Raw genomic sequence first — 23,881 nt, forward strand, 5'->3', positions numbered from 1 at the left:
GAGATAGGGCTGATCCAAGATCCTGGGGAGGGGGCGGAGAAAGGGAGAAGGCCTTTGGGGATTTTCCAGAATATTCTGTCTAGCAGCTTCTTGTGACTCAGGGCGACTTCCCTATTTAAGATACTTGGGGATCCACCAGCCAGTCTCCTCAACACCTTCCATGCGAGGAGAATCTTGGGGTGGGGTAAGCCCCCCGCCCCCCCAGGCTGAGAGGCACCTCCAGAGGGCAGGGGGCAGGGCCTGAGGGGGTAGGGTGGGGTCTAGAGGAGCCGCCTCTGCCCACCCACTCAGGGTTCCTTCAAGGCCCCTTCCCACAAGCTGGGGTCGGTGGGGGTGGGGGGGGCGGCTGATTGCCAAGTAGAAGGTGGGAGGGTCCACAAGGTCCCTATCGGAGGCCAGAGGACACTGTCAGCTGCAGGTCCGTGAGAAGCCACCAGCGCTGGGACAGACTCGGCCCTGGAGAGCCAACCATCTGTGGGGGACACTGCCCGCCCCCCCGCCGGAGGATGAGCTCAAGGCTGGGCCTGGGCCCCGGGTTTGTGTCTGACCTGGCGGGCCAGAGGCAGGGGAGTGGCTTCGATGACCTCTCAAGGATGAGGCCCACTCCTGGCATCCCTGCCTTCCATAGCGGCTCCACAGGCAGATGGCCGTCCTCTGCCTCCGCCTGGGCCCCAGGTCTCTGCTGGGCAGCTCAGCAGCGCCCGGCTGGGTCTCTGGCCACGGGGCCCCAGAAGTCCCTGCGTCCAGAGCTGTCTGCGTGCTGCCGAGGGCCTGACCTGAGGTCGGGGGCAGGGGGGGGCTCCCAGGTCAGCCTCCGGGCATCTCTCCCCCGCCAGGTCCTGGCGTGGGGCTCCGGAGACACCTCCGTCTGTCCCGCAGGCTCAGAGGGGGACCCTGCCCTGGCGGGTCAGGAACATGCACCGTCAGCCACCCCGCCCGGCCCTCTGCGAGCCACAAAGCGACGCCTGGTTTGCCAGGCTGGGCGCGCCTGCTTTCAGTGGGTGCCAGGAGGGGCCTCACCAGCCCCGGCATCCAGCACGTTCGCACCCCATCCCCCGTCCCCACATCAGCTGAGCAGGGGCCCCCGGAGGGCAGAGACCGCCCAGCCCGGGGCAGCCGGCCACACAGGGCGCAGCTCAGAGCAGAGGGTGCGGGGGCAGTCCCGTGACCGCAGAGGCAGAGGCGGGGAGGGACCAAGGCGGGGCTCCTGGACGCCCCCGCCCGCCCCCCCAGGCCTCCATCATGCACCATCCGAGGGGGTGGGGGAGAAGGGGGCCGACATCTTACAAGCAGCTCAGCTCAGCAGGACCCTACCTGGACCAGGCAAAGGTGACTGAGCTCTCAGGGTGCCTCTTCCCCTACCTGCCGGACCCAGTGGCTGCGGGGCACCTACCTACTGAGCCCCAGAATTGTGCCCCAGGCACCCCCACACACACATCTGCTCAGGGTCCCCTTCCAGAAGGATTAGGGAGAGGGCCCGGAGCAGGGGGGAGGGCCCAGGGCTCCGGCCTCAGCCCAGCTTTGCCCACAGGTGGACAGAAGCTCCCCATTTGCCACAGAAAGGTTCCCGGGAGCAGATCTGTCCCAAGAGCTGGGAGAGCCATACCCCCTAACACCCATGAGTCCTGTGAGGTGGGAGCATCCCCACTCCCTCTGCACAGATAGGGAAACTGAGGCTCAGAGCCGCCAGCCGCCAGCCAGCATCACCCCGTCCCTGCCGAACCGGGGTCACCCTGGTCCACATTGGCGGGGTCCTCAGGGCCGCAGCAGGAACGTGATGGCAGGGTGCAGGCTGGGAGACCAGTGTGCGTCGGGGTGCTCACTACGGGTGGGAGGCGCCGGGAGGGGCAGATGAGGACTTGGGGAAGGGGCTACGGACCCCCCACCGGCCAGCCCAGGGTGTCCGGCTCTGGCCGCTGGGCAGCCCTGTTACCGGAGCACTTGGGGGGCGGGAGTGGAGAAGGCAGGTGTCGGGAGCTCTGCTCTGGGGGCCAGGGACAGTGGGAAGGGGCTTAAGGGTCATTCCAGGAGCTGGGGCAGCCACTGGCAGAGGAGACTGGAGCCTCAGCATGTCGCCCAGGAGACGGAGGCAGCACCCGGGGGAGGGCTATGCAGGGAAGGCCCCCGGAGAGGGGAGGGTCTCCTCCGACCACGGGCTGGGCTGGGGGCATGAGGCTCGTGGCCCCTCCGGCTGCAGCCCCGGCCCCCATCTTGCCTGGGTGGTCACCCCCCTCTGGGTCCCAGAGCGTGAGCTCAGCATGCCGCCCGCCGGAGCAGCACGGGCAGCGGGGCCTCCCGAAGGGGCGCACACGGCCCACCCCACACACAGATGTGCCTCCCTGGGTGGCGGCCTGTGCTGGCAGGGCAGGGTCCCCTTACCCCTGGAGGGGCTCCGACGCCACGGGGGGTGGGCCCAGACAGCCGGTTCTCTGTCGTGCCCTTCCAGGTTTCTGGCAAGCAGGGCACCGGACACCCTTCTAGAAGTCTGCACCCCACCACGCAGGGACCCGAGATGAGAGCAGCCAGCCCTGCCCGGACCCAGGCCCCCCCCCCCCCCCCCCCCGCCGAGGTCAGGCCCTGTCCTCCACAATGTTCACGGAAAGCCACCTGGGCCACAGGGGGACCAAGGGGCAGTTCCTGCTCCTCTGGGCCTCTGTCCTCACCCACGAGCACGTCGTCCCCACCGGTAACGGCCACTGGGGGAGAAGGGGCGTGGGGGCTGCCTGGCCTTCTGCCCCCCACCAGGGAAATGGAGGAAGAGGGACTCAGTCCCTGGCACTGGGTCTGGGGGCCAGACACCCGGGGCCTCCAGGCGCCACTCTGTCCTCAGGAGGACCTTGTCCCACCGCCAGGATCCGTGGGACACCCCCCTGGGGATCCAGCTGCAAGCGCCCCTCCTGACAGGTTGGCCCAGATGACAGCCGTTGAGGCCCCCATGTCCGGGGTCCTGCTGCCCTAGATCACCTCTCCCTCCACGCCCTTGGTCCGGCGTCCTCGGTCACCTTGCCGCCGTGCCGTGGGGCATGTGCTCACCACTGACAGAGGTGCTCCTGTCCGGGGGTGGCCTGGCCTGGAAAGGGACCTCCAGCCCAGCCACTCAGAGAGCCGCGGGTCTCTCTAAGGCCAGAGGGCTGTCGGCCGACGAACGGACAGGAGACCTGGTGCCCACACGGGGTGCAACCGGTGTCCCCCAGGCCTTCCTGCCACCTTCCTCTTCCTGCCCCCATCCCAGCCTGAAAGGAACTCCAAGATCTATTCCTGGGCCAGTGCAGGGTCCTGTGGGGTCAGCCCCCCAACGGCTGCCTGTTCTGATGGACTGTCATCCCACAGCCTTCAGGACTGTGGCAAAGGACTGTGCCCTCCCGAGGTACAGGAGGCCAGGGTGGAAGGGTGGGAGTCTCAGGCCTGCCTCTGCCCCCTCCCCTGCACCGCTGCCTCCCTCCCCTGCACCCCCACCCCCTCCCCTGCACTGTTGCCCCCCTCCCCGGCACCTCCCCTGCACCCCCACCCCTCCCCTGCACTGCTGCCCCCTCCCCCGCACCACCCCCCTCCTCCCCTGCACCCCCACCCCCTCCCCTGCACCGCTGCCAGTCACCCTCTTGGGCACCTCCTGTCTCTTGCCACCTCACCCCCTCACGTTGGCCTCTGCCCACCCAGCTGCTCCCCCAGCTGCCGTGATGATGTAGCTCCACAGTACCCCCTAAATAAGCCCCAGCCTGTGCTCCCGCCCTCCTGGGTCACGGGGGAGGGGGGACGAAGGGCGGCACACGCCGATCTCACAACCCTGGCCTCCATCAGGGCTGCAGGGCAAAAGTGCCGAGGGAAGAAGAGGCAGGCTCCGCCCTGTGGTGTCCCGGGCCCTCCCCGCAGCCACTCAGCCCTTCCCACAGGACGGCCACACCTGTTTTCACCAGCAGTTTTGAGATCCCGGCCTCAGAAGGGGAGCCCAGTCCCACCAGGGCACGTGCGGCCACCTGCAGTCCAGCCAGGGCCAGGAAGCCCGGTGCCCTGACATCACCAGGACCCCTGGACCTGGTACCCACCCCCCTGCCCTCGCAAGGTGGGTGGCAGTGCCCATGCTGGTCCCATTTAGGGTGCTGACCTGACCCTGTGCCTCCCTTTGATCATTTCTGAACAGCCTCCGGGCCATTCCAAAGCCAGGGGCCAGGGCTGCCAAGAACCCAGCTTCTGGGCAGAAGCCCTGGGACAAGAGCCGGCACCCCCTGAATGGGCTGGGCCTGTGCCCGGAGATGACGGGCTCCTGTCCTCCACGGGCCACACCTATAGCCCCTCTGTGTCTGCACCCACACGGGAACTCTGCCCTGGTTCGTCTTCTCTCCCAGGGTCAGAGCCCAGGCTCCCTGCCTCCCTCAGGGCACTCACACCCAACCCACTCATAGGTGGTCAGCGCTGTCGACCCCACTTGGCCCTGAGCTGAGACCCCGCCGGCCTGGGGTGACCTTGGGCTGGAGCAGAGGCAAGGCGACACGTGTGAGTTCTGGAAGCAGCCCTCTCTGTAAGGTGGGGGTGTCCCTGAGTCCTGTGCTGGCGGGGAGACACGTGGCCGTGAGCAGCCCTGGTCTCGGTGGGTGCCCTAGGTAGGGACTGCCCCGAGTCTCACGTGGTGCTGCTGGGCCACACTGGTGGGCGGGCCCCGCACGAAGGGGGGCCCAGGCTGAGAAGAGTACCCAGGGGACCACAGGCCAGAGCCCCGACAGCTGACCGTGGGGAAGCCGTGCCCCGCACACCTGGCCCTCCGGCCGCACTGAGGGGCAGACTGGGTTCCTTTACCTGGGCCCAAGGCTCCTGTCACCACCCAGCCCGCCAGGCCTTCCAGGACCAAACTCATACCGTATGAACAGTGTCCCCTCCCAGGGTCCCTGGACCTGGAGACAGAATGACGGTAGGACTTGTGAGAGGGGGTCCCGGGCCCAGAAGTGGCCGGAGGCCCCGGGGCACGTGCCCCCACCCCCATCCAGGCTGCGGGGACTGGAGGGAGGACGAAGTTTGCAGGAGCCTCTGCCTGCAGCCCCCCCAACCCCCGCCCCAAACTCAGCCCCAGGTGGCAGGGCCCAGGCGGGTCCTGGTCAGAGCCTCTTACATAAGCAGCCGTGTGGGGGGCAAGCCTGCAGCTGGGCTCCCGGCTCTGTCCTCCCCCAGCATCACGAGCCTGCAGTGGGCTGTCCCTGGGCTCTGGGTGGAGGCCAAGCCAGGCCCATAAATAGGGGTCCCTCCAGTGGCCTCTGCTCCTCCTGCCGGCTCCCTCACTCCACCCGCACTGCTGGCACCACCGGCCCGGGTGGCTATTCAGCTCCAGGACGATGGCCGCTCTGCACACGCTGTGGATGGGGCTGGTCCTGCTGGGAGTCCTGGGAGTCCTGCAGACGCGGGCCCAGGCCCAGGTCTCCCTGCAGCCCAACTTCCAACAGGACAAGGTGAGAGGCTCCCCTGCCCAGTCCCCAAGGCGGCACAGGGCGCTGCGAGGGGAGGGGGGCGCTCTGCAGGGGGCCGAGATGTCTTCCCGGGAAGAGGGGAGCTGAGCGAAGGAGGAGGCCGAGCGGGAGAACCACCCGCCTCCCTGGGCCTAAAGCAATTCGCCGACCAAGAGGACTGAGCCACGGAGGCCGACCTGTGTCCGTGAGCGCGCACACGGCACCTGCGGACACGCGGGCCGAGCGCGGGCGTGCGCCGTCCAAACACGGCCACCCCTCTAAGCTCACGACGCCCGGAGGACGTGTGGCACACGTCCCACACCCGGGTCTCAGGACATCGTGCGCGAGCGCGCCGACGGGGACGGCACGCGGGGAGGGCCACGGGAACCCGGGCGCGCTCAGTCGGTCCTCCCGCCCACGCGCCCCGCCCCGCGCCCCTTCCCCCGGCGTCGCGGCCGCCCAACCCCTCCAGGGACGGCCGGGGCGCCCTCTGCCGCCCGCTCCCGCGACCGACTGAGCCCGGCCGAGCGGAGGGGACGGCGGGGGCGTGACGGGCCTCTGGGGGCGGGGCCGGGGCGGGGCCCGGCTGGAGACCGGAGGGGAGGGGGAGGGGCAGGGGCGCCCCCACCCAGGTCGGTCCAGGAGGGTCCTGGCCGACCCGGGCGGGGTCCGTTCGCCGCAGTTCCTGGGGCGCTGGTTCACCTCGGGCCTCGCCTCCAACTCGAGCTGGTTCCGGGAGAAGAAGAACGCGCTGTCCATGTGCATATCAGTGGTGGCCCCCAGCGCGGAAGGAGGCCTCAACCTCACCACCACCTTCCTCAGGTCGGCGGGGCGGCGGGCGCTTCGGGGGGCCGAGAGCTCCCCGTCCCGCGGTCACGATCTAGGGACAGCCCCCGGCCTGACCCCTGACCCCTTCGGTGACCTGCCCACAGGAAAGACCAGTGTGAGACCCGGACCCTGCTGCTGCGGCCGGCGGAAACCCCAGGCTGCTACAGCTACACGAGTCCCCGTGAGTGGGGCCTCCCTGCTGGGGACCCCTGGGTCCAGCCCTGGGCAACCTGCAGGCGGTGGCTCTGGGCAACCCTCCTGCCCCAGCAGTACACGGAGTGGGCTGGTGGCCCCTTTGTCGGGGTCAGCTAGCCCAAGGCCTGGCCCGATCGACCCCAGGCTCCCGGGTGGGCGACCGGGAACCCTCTCTCTAGGACACCGGATCCTCTTTGGAGCCGACCGCCGGGCCCCTCCCTGCCCGCCCCCATGATGGAATTTCCCCCAGATCTTTGCTGCCGGCCTCTGCTCTGCTGGCCAGACAGAGCACACTGGGGTAGCCCCCCAGCCCCCCTCACACCTCTCCACGGTTCTGCAGAACCAGGGCCAGGCGCCTCTTCATTTCCCACCCCACCATCTACCCCCTTCCTTGGGGAGGCCTTCCCACTGGGAAGTCTCTCCCCAGTTCTGACCCGTTCTAGCCCAGAGGCTTGTGGCTGCGCCATGAGCCCCTAATTTTCTGTCTGCTGACCCCCCAGGACTTCTGGTTTGAACGCACTGGACCCCCGCAGGGTTCAGGGGCTGTGCGGACAGGAGGCTGGGGGCTGGCTGCCTGTCCCGGTGGGGGAGGGGATCATCCCTGGCTCCCTCCCACAGCCAGCCCCGGCAGAAGCGGGCCAGAGGCTGGGGGACAGGGTCCCTGACTGGGATTCTCTCCTGGATTCCCAGACTGGGGCAGCACCCACGACGTGTGGGTGGTGGCGACGGACTATGAGGAGTACGCGCTTTTGTACACGGCGGGCACAAAAAGCCCGGGCCAGGACTTCCACATGGCCACTCTCTACAGTACGTACCCCGCGCCAGCGACCCGCGCTCTGGCCGGAGGCCCACCCGACCACAGACGGGGGTCTCAAGGGGCGGGTCCCTAAACTGCAGGGGTGGGGGCAGCAGAGACCTTCCCCGACTGAGGCCAGTGGCTTCTCCTCCCTGCCCCAGGCCGCACCCAGACCCCAAGGGCTGAGGTAAAGGAGAAATTCAGCACCTTTGCCAAGACCCGGGGCTTCACAGAGGATGCCATTGTCTTCCTGCCCGAGACCGGTGAGGGGGGCTGCTAATCTCATGGGAAGAGGATTAAGGTCAGATTTGAGGCAGGCAAGTCTCCTGATTCAAGGGAGGCTGAGGGGTGGAGTGCATCCGGTCAGACCGCCCACGGACCGGCACACTGTGGCCTCCAGAGTGGGGGCAGTCTGTCCTCACCCTGTGACCTTGGCCTGCAGCCCTGGGCGCAGCACAGGAAGATACTCCGTCTCCAGGAACAGCACCCCCCCCCCCCACACCCGCCGGCCCAGTTTCACCAAGCAGCCTCGGTGTTCTAGGCCCCTGGGCGGCCCTCAGGACACAGGGGTCCCTAGCCTGGTGGGAAACGGGCCCCAGAAACAGAACCAGTGGGCTGGGATGCCTGTGGAGGGCAGCGGTGCTATGGGAACATGGCGGGGGTGGGGGGGTAGGGGGGGCAGCCGCACTGGGCGGAGCGCCCACGGCCCCCCTGAGGCAGGCAGCCTGCTCTGGGCCCAGCTGGGGGCACGACCCCCTCTTTGTTCGGAGGAGGGGAGAGAGTGCTGAAGTGTGCCGGACTCAGCAGTTTTGGGGGGGCTCCACTGAGACCGCTCTCCAGGGCTGCAGGGAGGGGGCCAGGTGGGGAAGTGGCCCCAGGCCTGGGGTGCTGACCACGGCCCCGGGTTCTTTCTTGGCAGACAGGTGCATGGAGGAACACAGATAGGTGAGTGTGGTGGGCTGTGGGCTGGCTTCATACCTGCCATCACCCATCCCACCACCCCAGGGTGGTCGCGGGGGCTGCCCGAGGCGGAGGGGCTTCCCCCGGGAATTCCGCGAGATTCCCGGGAGTAAAGAGGAACCTGGGGACCCTGGGGGTGGGAGAGCTGGTGTTGCCCGCCCCACCCACGGGTGCCGCTCTCTCTGCCAGGCGACCCCAGCCCCCAGGACCTGGCCATCGCGCCCTGCTCTGCTCTTTCCTCCGGGATCCCCGAGCCCCCAGTCCTGGCTCCTCCCTGCCACCACCTCTGCCCCCTCAGACTTTATCCTGGCTCTGAGAATAAACTCCAGAAGCAAGTCAACAATCCAGCTGTTGCCTGTGTTTCCTGCAGTCCTCGCCGCTCTGGGCCCCGGGCCTGGCTCCGGCCAGCTCCCTGGGGACTTGACCGCACGCACCCCCCTCACTTTGGGCCTCAGTCTCCCCTTCCTGTCTGTAAAATCTCGGACTCTGGGCAAGGGCGCACTGGTGTTCGGTCCCGGTGGGCGGGCCCGGAGTCAGGACCGCTACGGAGAGGCGCCCTCACGTCCCCCACCCAGCGCGGGCTGGGCTCTGACCTCACCACGGCCCCTCCTGCTGGCCGGTTCTGGGTGGTGCCCTCTCATCTCCTTCCCCCCAGGCAGGTGCCCTTGGCCCCCTCACCCCGAGCCTGGAGAGGCCTGAGGCCCAGGGGAGCTCTGTACCCGATGGGCTTTTGAAGGTGTGGGATTAGAACACGGGGTAGGGACCAGTGTTACCAGAGGACAGAGAGGAAGGTGGCTTCGGCATCCATGCCCCCCCCCCTGGGCTGCCCCGGAGAGTGGGCGACCACCGGACAACCTCACGTCCTCTCTGGCTACTGTAGCGCCTCCAGTCCCCCGTTCTCCGGCCTGGGCGTCGAGAGTACACAGCCCTGCCCGTTCGCCAGGCCCCGGGCGCCACAGCCAGCGCTGGGCCCCGGAGCACGGTCTCCCTGCCCGGCCCTGCCCCCACCTCCTGCCGTCTGCCACCCCTCAGGCCCTGTCCGGAGCCCTCCTGGCAGGGTCCCCTGCACCGCCCCCCACGGGCAAACCTCAGCCTGGCCCTACAGAGGCACCGAGGGCTGTGAGGCTCAGACGGGACGGGGAGCTTCTTGGCAGCCTTCCCGGAGGAGGGGACTGGGGGGGGGGGTATGTGTGAGCAGAGAGCTGGGGGCAGACAGCGCGGAAAGCCTGCCAGAACTTCTCCTCCCCCTGCATCCAAGTACCTGCTGCCTCCCCAGCAGGAAACGCCGCCGGGCATGGGCGGGGCAGCTGGGCACAACCCCATCCGAGCTTAGCTCAGTGGGCTTGGTCCCAGGCCAGCAGACAGCCACGCCAGCGCACTTGGGGGTCATAAATGCCGGACAGGAGAAGCCACCCCAGGTCCCCTGCTGAGAACCGTCCTCCAAGATGCCACAGGCACTGCTCATCGGCTCCGTCTTTGTCCTGCTCAGGCTGTCCCTAGGCCAGGGCCAGGTCCCCATCCAGGCCAACTTCGATGCCAGCCAGGTGGGCCCTGGCAGCCGCTCCTCCTCGCGAATTACCTGCTCTGCTTCTCCATCCGGGGGGTGCATGACCCGCAGGGAGGCTGGAGGGCCAGGGGAGCCCCTGGGGATCCTCCGGTCCCGGCTCAGCTCAAGTCAGGGGGACAGGGGAGACAGCCCCCTCCACCTGCCCCATCAGCTGGGCACGGGCTGGGCTGGGGAGGACAGCAGGACTGCTCTGTGGCCTGTGCCCACCACGGCTCCCCAGAGCCTGGAACCGGGAGGAGTCACAGCTGCCCACCCCCCACCTGGGTGAGGGTTGATAAGGACGCAGGGCCCCAGCTCTCCCCGCACCCTCCCTGCAGTTCCAGGGCACCTGGTACGTGGTCGGGGTGGCCTCAGACGACCAGGACTTCCTGAACTCCAAGGACGACACAAAGATGCCCGTGGTCTTGGTGACCCCCTTGGACAACGGTGACCTGGCCCTCAAGTTCGGGTACCCTACGTAAGTGACCCCACAAACCCCACCTCGGACTGGGCCTTAGGCCTGGCCAGTGTGAGCCACTGAGAACACAGGTGTCCCTGGCACACTAGCGAGCTAGTCCCAGGCCCCTGGTGGGGTCAGGCTGCCGCAGCAGACGCCTCAGCCGTGGAGGAGCATCGTCCCCGGGGCGTGTGTGTACCTGAAGGGGAGACCCCACGTGTCCTGGCTGTAGGGCTCCCCCAAGTACTTCACGCCTGCCCCCTGTCCCCTAGAGGGCTGCCTCACCTCTAAGCAGCGCTGGGAGGGGGCACGGGGTGCTGGGGTGGCCTGGGCCCCGGCCCACCCGACGTGGTCAGAGTCCCCAAGCGGTGGCCTTGGGGACGCCGTGGTTCCTCCTCCTCAGGCCCGACGGCGGGTGCCAGAAGATGCTCACGACCTTCACGAAGGGGGCTGCTGACGGGCAGTTCAGCGACGCGGGTGAGGCTGGGCAGGGGCGGGGGGCTCCTGAGAGAGGCAGGGGGCGGGCCCCGGGCCGAGGCAGCTCAGCTGGCCCTTCCCCCTCAGCCATGGCGCAGACTGACATCCGGGTGGTGAGCACCGACTACAAGCACTTCGCCGTGCTCTACGTGGAGACCCAGAAGGCAGGCGTCAGGAGCGTCTGGCTGCAGCTCTACGGTGGGCGTCCTGGGGGGAGGGGCTCCCAGCACCCCCGTCCCCCCACTGGTCACCAGGCGCAGGCCGCTCCTCTGGGAGCCGTGTGCCCAAGGTCCGTCTGCACTGCCGCCCACGCACACATTCCAGCAAGTTCCAGGTCCATGGCAGGCGGGACCGCTGTGTCCCCGGGTCTCCTGGGGACCCCCGTGTCTGTGGTAGAGGGGTCCGGACCCCTCCCCCCACCCCCGTGCCTCCTCCCCTTGCCTCCCACCCCACCCCACCCCACCCCGCCTTCCACCACCCTCCTCCTCCCAACCCTGCCCTCTTCTGCTCACCAACCCTCCCTGCCCTCAGCCCGCGCCCCGGAGCTGTTTCCTGAAGGTGCCCAGAAAATGCAGCAGCTGGCACCCCAAGTGGGCCTAAACCCCAGCCAGGGCGCCCTGCTGCCCCAGTCCGGTGAGTGCTGTCCCCGAGCCAGCTCAGGGCTGCAGGAGACTCAGACTGGGAGCACCACTCCCCCCAGGTGTGGGACAAGCACCAGACCTATCTGGGCCAGAAGAGGGCGGGCCAGTGCCCTGGCCAGTGGCCTCTCCGAAGGGGATTGCAGGCAGGGAGGCTTGGCTCCTCAGGGGCGGTTGGGGGCCTCCCCCGCTGGGGAAGGGGCCTCTGGCTGGTTCCTCAGACCCCACTCTCTCCCACAGACCAGTGTGCTGGCGCCTTCTCCTAGGTGAGTGCTCGGGCCGGCCTGGACACCAGTCCCCACAGCATGCAGCGCCCGGTGCCCTGAGACCCATGGAGACCCCTCTTAGCCAGAAGGCTGAACCGTGGGGGCCCTCCCGCCGGGAGCAGGTGGCAGGGGGGTGGGTGCCATAGAATCAAGGTGGGACAGCAGACAGCAGTGGGCAGGGACAGAGAGGCCCTGGGGCTGGGCCCAGGGAGGGCAGGAGGGGGCGAGAAGACGGCGCTCACCCCACTACACCTGCCCCCTTGTTTGCAGGAAAGAGTCCTCCCAGGAGTGCCCGTTGGGGGCCATGCTGTACGGGGCCTTCCCCCAGGAGCACACCGTTTCTGTCCGCCACCCATCCCCCACACAATAAATACTCTCCTAAAGCCCACGGCTCTGCATTTCTTGACCCTCCACGGTGGTTTCCGGGCACAGGGTGGGACCCCTCGCTAGGCCGAGCAGAGCTCTGCCGGGCCGGGCAGGCGCTTGGCCTGGAAGGAGCCGAGGCTCTGCTCCAAGGGAGGCAAGCTCATCCAGACTGACCAGGGCATCGCAGGGGCCTTCCTGCCACTCGCTCCCCCTCCCCACGCACCAGGGCACCAGCCTCAGCAGCCCAGCCCCCGGGCGGCCACCCAGAGCTCCCGCGGACACAGGGGACCTCCTGGGCCTTTGGGACCCTTCCTTCCGCAGCACAGAGCAGGTATCTGGGCCGCTCCGTCCCGCACTTCCCCTGACCCAGAGCCAGAGAAAAGCGGGGTATGCACAAAACTCTGTCCTGCCATTGTGTCTGGGTAGGATAATATCGCTGCTCTTTTTTTTTTTTTTTTCAGTTTTTTATTTTGAGAGAGAGTGCAAGTGGGGGAGGGGCAGAGAGAGAGGGAGGGAGAGAGAGACAGAGAGAGAGAGTCCCAAACAGGCTCCACACTGTCAGCGCAGAGCCCATCTCGGCCCCGATCTCACGTTTTGTGAGATCGTGACCTGAATCGAAACCAAGAGTCCGACGCTTAACCACCCGAGCCACCCAGGCGCCCCTGGCTGGACATTTTTAATTAAAAACACAGCCCTGTCCTGCCCAATTTGCTGCCTTGATTGGGGCCCTTCTGGGTTGGGAGGTCACCCTCTGGGGGCCCCAGACAGCCCCTCCACACCTGCACCCAACACCTGGGCACCTTGGCTGCCCCAACCCACATGCCAGCCTCTGGCCCACCTGTGGACACGGTCTTCCCCCCCCCCCACCCCCCGCCCCCAGCACAACACCAGTCTGGAAGTCCAGCCCTGGGGATGGGGAAGAGTGTGTGGGAAGGCCCAGAGAGCCAGCCCCCTCCCACACGTGTGACCTGTGAGCTCACCGTCCCACCCTCTTGACAGGCAAGGTGCTGTCTGCCCACCTAGGGAGGCGTCGGCTGAGAGATACTGTCTGAGCTCCAGGTGATAAATTAGCAGATGGAGGGGCTGATTTATCTGTTGTCACTCGCCTTCCATATGGACCCAGAGAAGAAGGACAAAGGTTGTCACGGCAGCAACAAGGGTTTAAGGTGGAGACGTGGGGATGCGCTCCCCTGGCAAGCGGTGCAGGAAGCCTGGCCACCAGGCTCCGGTGGTCCTGCCCTCCCCCGCTGTTCCCCCCCCCCACCCCGCCCCAGGTCCCCTGGGAAGGGCCCGAGTGGGGAGATGCAGATTGCTCCCCCCGTGGCCTTATGGACACCTTTTCCAGGGAGGGCGGCCCTCTTCTGGGGTGGGGCAGCCCCATAGGACCCCTCAGGAACCCAGAAGGGCTGTGCCCCCGGCACCAACATATCCACTAGGGGCTCATGTCGTCCTGCACCACCCGCTCAGACCACACGGGGGCAGTCCTCAGCCAGTTCCCCGCGCCGAAGCCACGGAATTCGTCCGCTGGATCAGCTCGTTCCCTGCTGGGCTCCCAACCGCCCCCAGGGGGTCCCATCGCCCCAACAGGAAAAGCCAAAGTCCTTAGCTGGCCAAGAAGGCCCTCCCTGGGGCGTCTGGGTGGCTCAGACGGTTGGGCATCCGCCTTTTGATTTCAGCTCAGGTCATGATCTCATGGTCCCTGAGTTAGAGTCCTGCATCAGGTTCTGTGCTGGCAGCACGGAACCTGCTTGGGATTCTGTCTCCCTCTCTCTGTCTCTCCCCTGCTCACTCTCTCTCTCTCTCAAAATAAATAAAAGTTAAAAAAAAATTTTTTTTAACTTGAAAAAGAAGAAGGCCCTCCCGATCTGCCCACCTCTGACCCCATCCCCTCCCATCTTTGCTTCTGACCACCCTGAACATGCTGGCCCCACGCCTGCCTCAGAGCACAGCTGCCCCGGCCAGGAGCGCTCCTCTCCCAGCTCTCAGGCTTCAGCCCTGCATGCCCTGGGGTGAGAGGCCACCCTTTTCCCCCTGCCCCCCCCCCACTCCCTCCAGTGTCCTTTCCCTTCCCCACCTACCTGGCGCCCAGATATCCACACGTACCCACACCCACATTAAAGAAGATTGCTCCCTGCAGGAAGATGGGCTGGTAAGTTACATTTTCTAGACCCTTGTGTCTAAAATGAAAACAGATCTTTCGGTTTTCTTACCATGTTTTGAAGTCCTCGGCTCAGGTCTTGTATTGGTTTCCTGTGGCCGCTGTAGCCAATTATCACAAACTTGGTGGCTTAAAACGTAACATTTACCTCCTCACAGTTCTGGAGGCCCAAAGTCCAAAATCTGTGCCCCTGGGCGGAAATCACCGTGCTGTCAGGGCCGCGTTCCCTCCAGAGGCTTTAGTCTCCTCTTAGTGAAATCTCTCTCCGCCTCTCTCTAAGGACATCTATGACAGCATTTGGATAATCCAGGAAAATCTCCCCATCTCAAGATCCGTAACCACATCGGCAAAAAACCCTCTTCCACACAAGCTGCCATTGACCGTTGCCAGTAACTTTGGGGGACTCCGTTGAGTGTGCCGCATTCTCCCTGGAAACATTCCCCCAGGCCCCCGGCACTGTGCCCAGAGGAAGGAATGTTTAAGGGGATCCTGGGGGCTGGTGGCCCCACACTCCCATTGCCACACCTGACCCTCCTCCGGAGTCTTGGGTACACAGTAGACTTCAGCATCCCCTTCGGGCACCGACATGTCGCAGAGTTCCTACAGCAAAGGAGTGGCCCCCAGGCTCTCTCCAGACCTGCTTCAGCCCAGCGACCTTGGGGAAGGGCGTGCCCACACCACCCACAGACAGGGGCACCTGTGAGCCCTACCCCCCTCACCTCACCCCTGTCCACCTCCACTCTGAGCAACCCCTCCCCCCCCTCCAGCCTCAGTCAGCTCTGCCCTGAGGGATTCTCAGCAGCTACTCTCCCTGCACTCTCCCACCTCCACCCGTGCAGCCCTCAGCTGTTTCTCCTCCTGGCACTCAATGTGGGCCTTCTACAAATAAATCAGTTGTGCCCCTCCCCACTCCGCCCCTGCTTAAGCCCTCCAGCAGCCCCCCCCCCCAGTCTGCATTCTCTCATTCACAATATCTACTGAATGCAATGTTTAAGCCCTGAAGACGAGGCTAGTGAAACAGACATGAAGTCTCCCCCCTCCACGGACCTCTGGGGGAACCACCGTAAACAGGATGAAAAATGCATTAGTTCCCTCCTGCTGATAACAGATTTCCCCCCCAGTTCCCTGGCTGGAAACGAGAAGCATGTCTTACCCCCCATTTCTGAGGGTCAGGAATCTGGTCCTGGGTGATCTCGGGCCTCTGGCACAAGACTTCCCACAAGGCCGTGGTCAAGCCGCAGGCCAGGGCTGCGTTCTCCCCAGAAGGTTTGGCCAGTGGGGGGGGGGGGGTCTGCGTGCCAGCCCTTCACTAGTTGTTGCCAGGCCTTGGTCCTGTGCCACGTGTGGTGGTGAGCGAGTCCAGGAGAAAGAACGGGCAGCCCATCGCTCCAGCCTCCTGGCCAGGGGCAAGTTACTCGACCGGACCTCGATGGGGCAGAGACACAGGAGGCCGGCCCGGTTGGGGCCATCTCACAGTCTGCTGCCACAGGAAGTGGCCAGAGGTACTTTATCTAGTGACAGGGCTGGAAAGCAAGTACACAAAACAGGAGAGAGGACTGGAGGTAGTGGGCAGGCCGCGACACTGTGTCAGGTGACTGAGGAAGACTGAGAAGCTGGCACTTCAGTGAAGCCCCAAAGGAAGCATGTGAGTCTGAGCAGACCAAGGGGACGGTAAGGGAGGGTCACCGAGGCTGTCACCCAGGGGACCATGAGGGAGGGTCAGGCTGGGCCGTAGGAGGCACAGGGTGGGGGGGGAGGGACAGGACAACATCAGCAGCGCAGCCTACAGGCCCAGCCTCAGCCCTCCCCACGACTGCCCTGTGGTCCCCCTGACCCTCTGGCGAGGCCTTGAGCAGAACCGTTCTGTGCCTTCCTCTGGCGTCTGCAGTGGCTGCCCCTCTGCCTGGGATCCCCCATCCTGGCGCGTCACCATCGTCCCTCGATTCCCCGGGGTCACAGCTCCGACCGCACGTGGACTACCGAGTTTCACGTTTCGTTTATTATCTGTCCAATCCATGAGATCTCACAAGCTCCAGGCGACCAGAGACCTTGTCTGTTAAGCAAAGTGCTCAAGGCTAGGACAAGGGAAGGCACAAAGGAGGGGATGGATGGATGAGTGCCGGGAGCCTCGTGCGCTGGCCGCCACACTTTATTCACGGTCGAGTTCTGACCTGCCGCGGTTCGGCGTTAGGAAAGTTTGCGCGTCTAAAGACCACGTGAAATAGTATCTCGGGAAGGGCGACAGCAGGTGCGGAAGGCAGGACGAGGCCGCTGGGACCAGCAGGGGGCGAAGCGGCGGGGGAGGGAACCCCGGACTCCGCGCGCGCGCGCGCGGAAGGCGCGCAGGCCTCCGCGCGGACGCGGGAACCGCACCCGGAACAGGCCCGCCCGGGGGACCCCGCCCGCCGGAGACCGAGCCCCGCCCCTCCAGCCCGCCCCCAGGCCCCGCCGCCGGCGCGAAGGGCCTGGGTCTTCGGGGCGGGACCTGGGCCGTAAGCCCCGCCCCCGGCTCCGGAGCCGTCCTCCCGCGCAGGCGCCCTGGGGCCCGCAGCCTCCCGGGTGGTGTCCCTGCCGCGGCCGCGGTGCTATGGTGCCGCCGCCGCCTCTGTCGCCGCCTCTCTGCACGCTGCCGCCGGGGCCCGGGCCCCCGCGCTTCGTGTGCTATTGCGAGGGGGAGGGAAGCGAGGACGGAGGCCGCGGCGGCTTCAACCTCTAGTAAGTGGCTGGCGAGGAGCGCGGGGCGCTGGGGGCGCCGACAGTTCTGCGGGCCGTTCCGCCTGACAGCCCCTCCCCCCACAGTGTGACGGACGCCGCGGAACTCTGGAGCACCTGCTTCACGGCGGACAGCCTGGAGGCCCTCGTGGGTATCGGGGCTGCCGGGCAGGCCGGGAAGTCCCCGGCACTCCGTACCTGCAGTGCGGACCACCTCTGGGATCGCAGGGGGCGGTCTGGGATCCCGCGGTAGGGGTGGGTTGGGGGGGGTCTGGACACCCTTCCCCCAGCTTTGTAACCGTAGCCCTAAGATTGGCCCGGGGTCCTGGGTGGCCCTCCGTCAGGCAGCTTTGGGGTGGCTCCAGAGTCTTGGGCAGCTGGTGACCAGCCCCTGTGCCCTGCAGAAAGCCCGTTTGGGCCTGAGTGCGGCTGAGGAGATCACCCCCCGGTTCAGGTGAGTCGCTGAGCGGGGAAGGAAGGGTGGGTGTGGAGCTGGGGGTCTGGACACCGCACTCAGCACACCTCCTTTCCTAGGGCAGCCTGTGAGCAGCAAGCTGTGACTTTCGCCCTGCGGGAGGATGGAGCATCCCTAACCCTTTCCGGGGGGCCCTGGGCCCTGGATTTTGAGCTCTCCAAGGTGCCGGGCCCAGAGGCAGCCTCCAGGTTGCAGGCACTGACACTGGGTCTGGCAGAGCAAGTGTGCAACTTGAAGAGGCAGCTGGCAGGTGGGGTGGGGAGCAGGTACCCCGAATCTTCACTAGGGTCCCCCTGCTCGTGCCTCCATTCCTGGCTTTCTTCCCCAGGCCTGCAGGTGACAGCCACCAGCCCCAAAAAGAGCCCTTGTCTGGCAGGGCCTCAGTTCTTCTTACCAGGTAAGGCCTGTCACCTGGGACTTCGGTGGGGGCTGTGCTCCTCCTCCCTCTGTGACTCCCCTTCCCCAGAACAAGAGCCGGGCCCCAAAGACAGCATGTGCACGGAGAGGGGGCTGTGGCTCTGGAATTCTACCGACTCAGGAAGCCCCGTCCCGTCCCGTTGCCCTCAGACCCGGACCCTCAGAGAGGTGGCCCTGGACTTGGGGTCAGGAGGCGGTGTCCAGGAGAGTCCCTCATCAACCCTGGCTTCAAGAGGTACTCACCCCCTGCCCCTCCCTCCCGTGCCCCTGGCCCAGCCCTGGACCCCTGCCCCTCCCTCCGTAAAACCATAGTGTCTCTTCCTCTTCTCTCCCAGTAAGAAACCAGCCAGCGGTGTAGACTTTGACAGCCCCTGAAGGCGCAGCACCAAGTGTGACCCTGCCAGGAGTCTGCTCATGCGGTGGGGACAGCCCCTGAGACCCCACAGCCCGTCCTGCTGCCAGAGGGGAGCAAACCTGCTCCTCGGACCCCTTCCCCATTAAATAAATGGCTTCCTCAGGTGGAGGAAACGGCCATGCTCTGGCTCCTGGGGTCTGGCCGGGGGAGAGGGATCAGGGGTCTCCCTGGGCCTGTGATCTGGCTCGGGCCGCGGTGTGTAAGCAGATGGGCCAGCTTCCGCACCGCCTGGGGGGTTGGGGTGGGGGGAGCACCACTCTCTCCAGGCTCACCCAGCTGCCCCTGCCCGGTTCGCGACGGAGCGAGAGGGACTGGAAGGCGGGTCAGGGCTCCTCAAGGTTGGAACTCTGTTGCCGGCCCCTCCACTCCACACACTTCACTCTTCCAGACCTCACCTAACAGGCACAGCCACCGGTGTCCCACACCACAGGTCATGTGGAAGCTGGAGGGTGGTGGCCTGCCGCCTGGGGCTGGGCTGAGGAATGTGGGCCGGCCCCACCCACCGACCTGAGCCTCTAGGTGCCCAGTCTGGGCTCTGGTCCCCACCCTCCTTGGCCATCCTGCAGCCCCACCCTGGCCTGACTGGTTTGGGAGCCCAATCTAGTCCCCACCCCGCCCCCGACAGGGTTAGTGGAGCAGAGCCACCCACTGGGTTCTCTGCCCATCATTCCAGGCTGTCCTGGGGACGGAGTGTTCCACGGTGGGGGTTTTGGGGGTGGCAGAAGTCAAGGGCCCTCTGGTCCCTCGGATGTCGGGGCATGCTTGCTGGGGCAGAGATGCGTTTATGGGGCTGTAGAAGAGGGGGCAGGGGGTGGCGGTAGAGGGGGCGGCGGCTAGCGGGGGCGCACCGCCGGCCGGTAAGCCGCTAGGATCTCCGCGCTGTGTGGGCACGTGTACTTGAACTCCTTCACCTGCAGCGCGCTGTCCAGGTAGCGGCGGACGCCGCGCAGCTCGGCGGGTATGGGCGCCCCGCGGAAGTGCGCGCACACCGTCTGTGGGGGAGGGGCGTGGCGCGGTCAGGGCCTTGTGGGGGGCGCCCCCCGCGCTCCGCGCCCCGGCCCGGCACTCACGTCCACGATGTGCAACTTGGGCAGCAGCCTACAGTCAGCCAGCGTGAGCTGGTCGCCGTCCAGGAAGCGGCGGCGCGACTCGCCAAGCTGCGGTTCCCGCACCAGCTCGTGCTCCAGCGGCGCGCGCAGGTAGCTGTCCAGCCTGGTGAGGGCGCGCAGCAGCAGCTGGTACAGGGCTGGGGGGGGGGGGGGGGCGCGGTGAGGCCCGGCCTGGGCCAGCTCCCCCCACCCTCGCCGCGCTCCTGACCCTCCTCACCATCGTCCTGCGTGGGCACTGGGTTCTTGATGAACGCGGAGAACCTGTGAAAGACGTCGTTGCCCGCCGTGGCGGACTCCCGGTAGCGGGGCGCCAGGCTGGGGAATCTGCGGGGAAGCAGGGGATCTGTGGTCAGACCCTTGAGCCAGGCCCTCTTCCCTGCGGGGACCCTCAGCATCCTTCCCGGGCTCTGTCCTGGGAGCACCCTCCCTGGGCGCCCCATCATCGCCCCTCCTGCCAGGCCGGGCCCTCACTCGGGGGGCCCCAGCGTCTCCTCCAGAAACTCCTCGATCTGCAGTGTATCTGTTTTGGTGTCGCCATCGTGGAGAAGGATGGGCAGCTGCGAGCCAGGAGCGAAGTCCTTAAGCACATCCGGGGACCTGTGGGCATGAGGCAGGTGGGGAGGCTGCTGGTCAGAAGGGCCAGGGACCAGGCAGCGGTCCCGTGGGGGCAAGGGGCTCACCTGCGGATGTCCACGGTGGTGAGGGTGAAGGGCACGCCCTTGAGGAGCAGGACCATGAAGAGCCGCTGACAGGAAGGGCAGTGTCCCACGCTCTCACCATCCTCGCTTGCCTGGGGCGCATGGAGTAGAGGGTGCCAGGGAAGAGAGCAGACCTAAGAATCCCGCCAAAGGGGACCCTGCCTCCCAGGGCCAAGAGCCTGGAATGATCCCGGGCTCCAGCTTGGTTGGGTATGACCTCGACACGTGAGAGCCCTTGGCGTGGTCCCTGGGAGCTGGGGAGGGGCACAGGGACATGGGGCTGGGACCCTAGCTCTGGAGCCTGGCCCCTTGACCCTTATCCTCAGAGCCTGGGCAGAGGCCAGGCTGCTGGTCTCCAGGCCCCACAGGCGGGTCACAGGGTGGGGTGGGCCGAGTGAGCTGTTTTCTGAGGGATTCACCCTGCCGGACCGGACACTCGGTGCCAGCACACTCGTCGTCCCACCTCCCACGGTGGGGAGGAGGCCAGGGCCTCGCAGCCCCGCACAGGGACCCCAGATCTGGGCAGCGATGTGACCGTCCACGGGGCTGCCTGGCCCAGCCCCCACCTGCCTCACTGACCTCAAGCTCCACGTAGGCCTCGGCCTCCAGCTGCCTGATTGTCGCGTCCCCACCGAGGGGCTCTTCCCCCAGGAGGGCTGGGCTGGGTCCAGGAGCCGGGGCTGGGAGTCAGCACCCCACGCCCTTGGGGACAGCTCACTGGGCCCTTCCCCGGTCCTGCTCCCTCTTTGCTCAGCCTCTGCAGGGCTGCCCGAGCCCACCACAGAGGAAAGGACACAGATGCTGCCTTGGAGACCCACCGCCCACCCTAGAGAGCCCCGGAGCCCCGCACAGCACACTCCTCCCCAGACCTCCCTCCCAGCCCAGCGGCACCTTAACAAACAGCTGGAGCTTAGCCGTCTCTGCCATGGCGAGGAGCTGTGGTGGCCGAGGCAGGGTGGGGATCTGGAGAGCCCTTTAAGGCTCCCGGGGTGCCCCGCCCTCCTGGGCCCAGGGCCCGCCCTGACAAGCCACCTACGCAGGTGGACGAGGCTGTCGGGGCTGTCTGTCAGGGCACCGTGTCCAAGCATGAGGGTGTGACTGTGGGGGCACTGCGTGCTCGGGGCTGGCGGGGCTGGGGACCTGAGCACCCCAGGGTGGGTGTGGGATGGGGGCGGAGAATGGTGGATGTGGAGGCGGGGAGAGAAGGGTGCCAGCCTGGGGAGAAGGCAGCTCTAGATCGGGACCTGCCACCGACCCCCCAGCCCTGCAGTGCACACCCCGTTATCTGTCGGGGGTCCCCAGCCCAGAAAGCCGGGGGGTGGGGAGGAGAAATGAACAGCCTGGCCCCAGCCTCAGTTTCCCTAGCTGCCTACCAGGGCGTTACCAGAGCGTTAAGCCTCCTCCTTGGAAGGGACGCCCGGGACACCACTGTGCTCCGTCTGGCAGAGCCCCGCCCCCAGGCCTGCCCACATTCCAGAACCGCTGCCCGCCTGCTCAGGTAGCTCTTCTCCGCCAACCCTGCACCCCTGCCCTTCGCAATCGGTTCCACGCAGGCTTCTTTCCTTCTCAACCTTTAAAAAGAAGCACCAGGAGAAGGGTGGGAAGCCGCAACCTCCTGACCTGTGCTGCCGCCCGCCCCGCCCTTGGCTGGAACAAAAAAAACTAGGGGACGTTGGGCATACAGCAACCCCCCCCCACCCGACCTGCACCGCCCCCGTCAGGGTGGCCGGCGCCCCCATGGCCTCCTCCCCCAGGGCCTCCAGCCGGCCGGCCCCTTCTGGGACCCCACGCCGTCCAGGACCCCCGGACGCAGCCCGGGTGCGGGCCTGACACTGGGGCTGGGCCCTGGCTCCCCGCCGGGGCTGGGCTTCCAGTCGGAGCACCGGTGTTTCAGCTGCTCCTCTGCGTGGTGGGGGTGGGGGCAGGGCTGGGCCCGCTCACTTCCTGCCTCGATGCCGCACAAAGGCCCCCCACACCTGCACCCGTTCGCCAGATGTCCCGTGCGGATTTCCGCGCCTGTGAAAATACCCTCACACGTCCGTAGGACAAACGGTGAGCTGGACGAAGGACCCGGCGGTGCAGAAACAAGGAAACGCACGCACCCCAGCGGGAAGTGGGGGGAGGCGTGAAACTTCACGCTGCTGTGAAGAAGCACACATCCGCGGCTGCGGTGAGCAGAAACGCGGTAACCACGTTCTCGGTGTCGCTCCGGATGCCCTGTCGGCCGGCAAAACGGGGCATCAGCCCACAGGTGTCCTGGTACACACGAGGGACGTGTAGACAGATCCAGGCCGTCCCCCTGATGCTAGCCCCCTTTCCGTGGGAGAGTCCTGGTTTGCTCACAGGAGAGGACAGAGGGGGGGCCCGGAGGTTTGGTGGTTTTACGCTGAACTGGCGGTGGCAGTCCTAGCCCCCAGCACCTCAGAATGTGACCTGACTAGGAGACAGACTTTTTGCAGAGATCATCAAAGTAAAATAAGGTCATCAGGGGGGGTCCTACCGCAATACGACTGTCCTTGTACACGGGGGAGATTTGGACACAGACCCACATGGACGGGGCGCCACACGAACGAAGGTGGAGGCAGAGGGCAGGGCCGTGCATCTCCAAGCCTAGGAACACGGAGCCTTGCCGGAAAACCACCGGCAGCTGGGGGGCGACTCCGGGGAGCTGGGGCCAGACCCTCGCCCACAGCTGCAGAAGGAGCCAGCCCTGCCCGCACGGTGATCTTGGACTTCGGCCTCCAGACTGTGGGGGGATAGATCTCTGTGGCTTCCAGCGGTGATTCACGGCTCTAGCAAAGACCAGTGAGAGAAGAGCCCCGCAAACTGAAAAGCACTACATAGCAGTCACTGCGAGTCTGTGCCCTGAGCTTTCGGAAAAAGCCACGAGGATGTCCTCCGACTTTTGAATTTTCTACCATGATTTCCTAGTAAATGTTTTTAAATAAATGAGACCAGAAGCTCACGGTCACCAGCCCTAACTGACCCATGACCTACTGGGCGTTGAATAAACCTCCCTGACAGTGCCCCGGCCACATCCACAGAGCAGCCCCTGGAGGGGCCCGGGGGCCTGCTGTCCTTGTCTTTTCACGTCCTTCTCTTCCTTCCTGGGGACGGTTCTCGGCCCACAGTCCCAGGACGTGACACATTAGAAACATTTCTCTCCTGAGCCCTGTCTGTGGGCCCTTCCTGGTGACATTTTAACAGACTTGTCGGGGACACTATGGGGGGGGGGAGGACTGGGGGGCACTGGGATCTGAGCAGGAGCTCTGCCCCCTGAGAGAGCCAAGGAGCAGTGGGCACAGCCAGAGTCCAGATGGGGGTTTCAAAACCCATTTCCCCCCAAAGAAACGGGGCTCCTTGGAAAATTGCTGAATCCAGACATGGGTCAGGGAGGTAATAAGCAGGCCTGGAAATTGTAACAGAAAAGAAGTGCTCCAAAAAATGTCCAGGGCAAGTCAAAAGGACACAGAAGCCACCACGAAGGGGTTCCCACCGGCCACATCTGGGGCAGTTTGAGCATAAGAAAGATGGCAGAATTGTACACTTATAAATGGCTAAGACAGTAAATACTATGTACATTGAAAATATTAGTGGGGCACCTAGGTGGCTCAGTTGGTTGAGTGTCCGACTCTTGAGTTTGGCTCTAGTCATGACGTTCGAGCTCCGTTGTCGGGCTCTGTGCTCACAGCATGGAGCCTGCTTGGGAGTCTCTCTCTCCCTCTCTCTCTCTCCTTCTGTCCCTCTCCTGTGTGACTCTGTCTTTCAAAATAAGTGAACTCGAAAAAACTTAGAGGATAGCAATGACGGTAACATGGTGATTTTTAAAAAAGCCGTGAATCCACAATGATATGTTTCTAAAAGTGGAAATCTTTAAGCAAAATGCCAGCTAATAAATGCAGAAAAGATGAACTCGTTAGAAACCTGACATTTTGC

General features: G+C 65.7%; 4 protein-coding genes across 6 annotated transcripts; 3 read left to right on the top strand and 1 right to left on the bottom strand.

The window, feature by feature from the left end:
• Positions 1-5,232: 5,232 nt before the first annotated feature.
• On the top strand, positions 5,233-8,554 carry PTGDS (prostaglandin D2 synthase). Its single transcript, XM_086684565.1, has 7 exons — positions 5,233-5,435; positions 6,115-6,254; positions 6,365-6,441; positions 7,146-7,262; positions 7,413-7,514; positions 8,171-8,196; positions 8,401-8,554. Exons 1-6 carry the CDS (start codon positions 5,322-5,324, stop codon positions 8,194-8,196), a joined length of 576 nt encoding a protein of 191 aa, XP_086540691.1. The 5' UTR covers positions 5,233-5,321; the 3' UTR covers positions 8,401-8,554.
• Positions 8,555-8,677: 123 nt separating this feature from the next.
• Positions 8,678-11,978, top strand: LCNL1 (lipocalin like 1). Of its 2 annotated transcripts, none has more exons than XR_015243246.1 (7): positions 8,678-9,755; positions 10,096-10,235; positions 10,618-10,691; positions 10,779-10,980; positions 11,223-11,324; positions 11,570-11,595; positions 11,866-11,978. XR_015243246.1 is itself a non-coding variant. In XM_086684566.1 (7 exons), exons 1-6 carry the CDS (start codon positions 9,657-9,659, stop codon positions 11,593-11,595), a joined length of 552 nt encoding a protein of 183 aa, XP_086540692.1. In that variant the 5' UTR covers positions 8,678-9,656; the 3' UTR covers positions 11,866-11,978. The 2 variants fall into 2 exon arrangements, 1 of the variants encoding a protein (XP_086540692.1); XM_086684566.1 differs by having other exon boundaries at positions 10,779-10,889.
• Positions 11,979-16,100: 4,122 nt separating this feature from the next.
• On the bottom strand, positions 16,101-20,928 carry CLIC3 (CLIC family member 3). Of its 2 annotated transcripts, none has more exons than XM_086684568.1 (6): positions 20,837-20,928; positions 19,928-20,037; positions 19,719-19,844; positions 19,465-19,571; positions 19,209-19,350; positions 16,101-19,130 (listed from the first exon to the last, which is right to left on the bottom strand). In XM_086684568.1, exons 1-6 carry the CDS (start codon positions 20,870-20,872, stop codon positions 19,046-19,048), a joined length of 606 nt encoding a protein of 201 aa, XP_086540694.1. In that variant the 5' UTR covers positions 20,873-20,928; the 3' UTR covers positions 16,101-19,045. The 2 variants fall into 2 exon arrangements, with proteins under 2 accessions (XP_086540694.1, XP_086540693.1); XM_086684567.1 differs by having other exon boundaries at positions 19,209-19,384.
• PAXX (PAXX non-homologous end joining factor) lies at positions 16,637-18,255 on the top strand. The gene is made up of 7 exons (XM_086684569.1): positions 16,637-16,834; positions 16,919-16,979; positions 17,236-17,285; positions 17,366-17,556; positions 17,635-17,703; positions 17,874-17,958; positions 18,059-18,255. Exons 1-7 carry the CDS (start codon positions 16,707-16,709, stop codon positions 18,096-18,098), a joined length of 624 nt encoding a protein of 207 aa, XP_086540695.1. The 5' UTR covers positions 16,637-16,706; the 3' UTR covers positions 18,099-18,255.
• Positions 20,929-23,881: the final 2,953 nt, after the last annotated feature.

This window comes from Puma concolor, chromosome D4 (genome assembly GCF_028749965.1).
Source record: "Puma concolor isolate L17-30 chromosome D4, mPumCon1.1.hap2, whole genome shotgun sequence".
In the NCBI taxonomy this organism is placed as follows: Eukaryota; Metazoa; Chordata; class Mammalia; order Carnivora; family Felidae; genus Puma; species Puma concolor.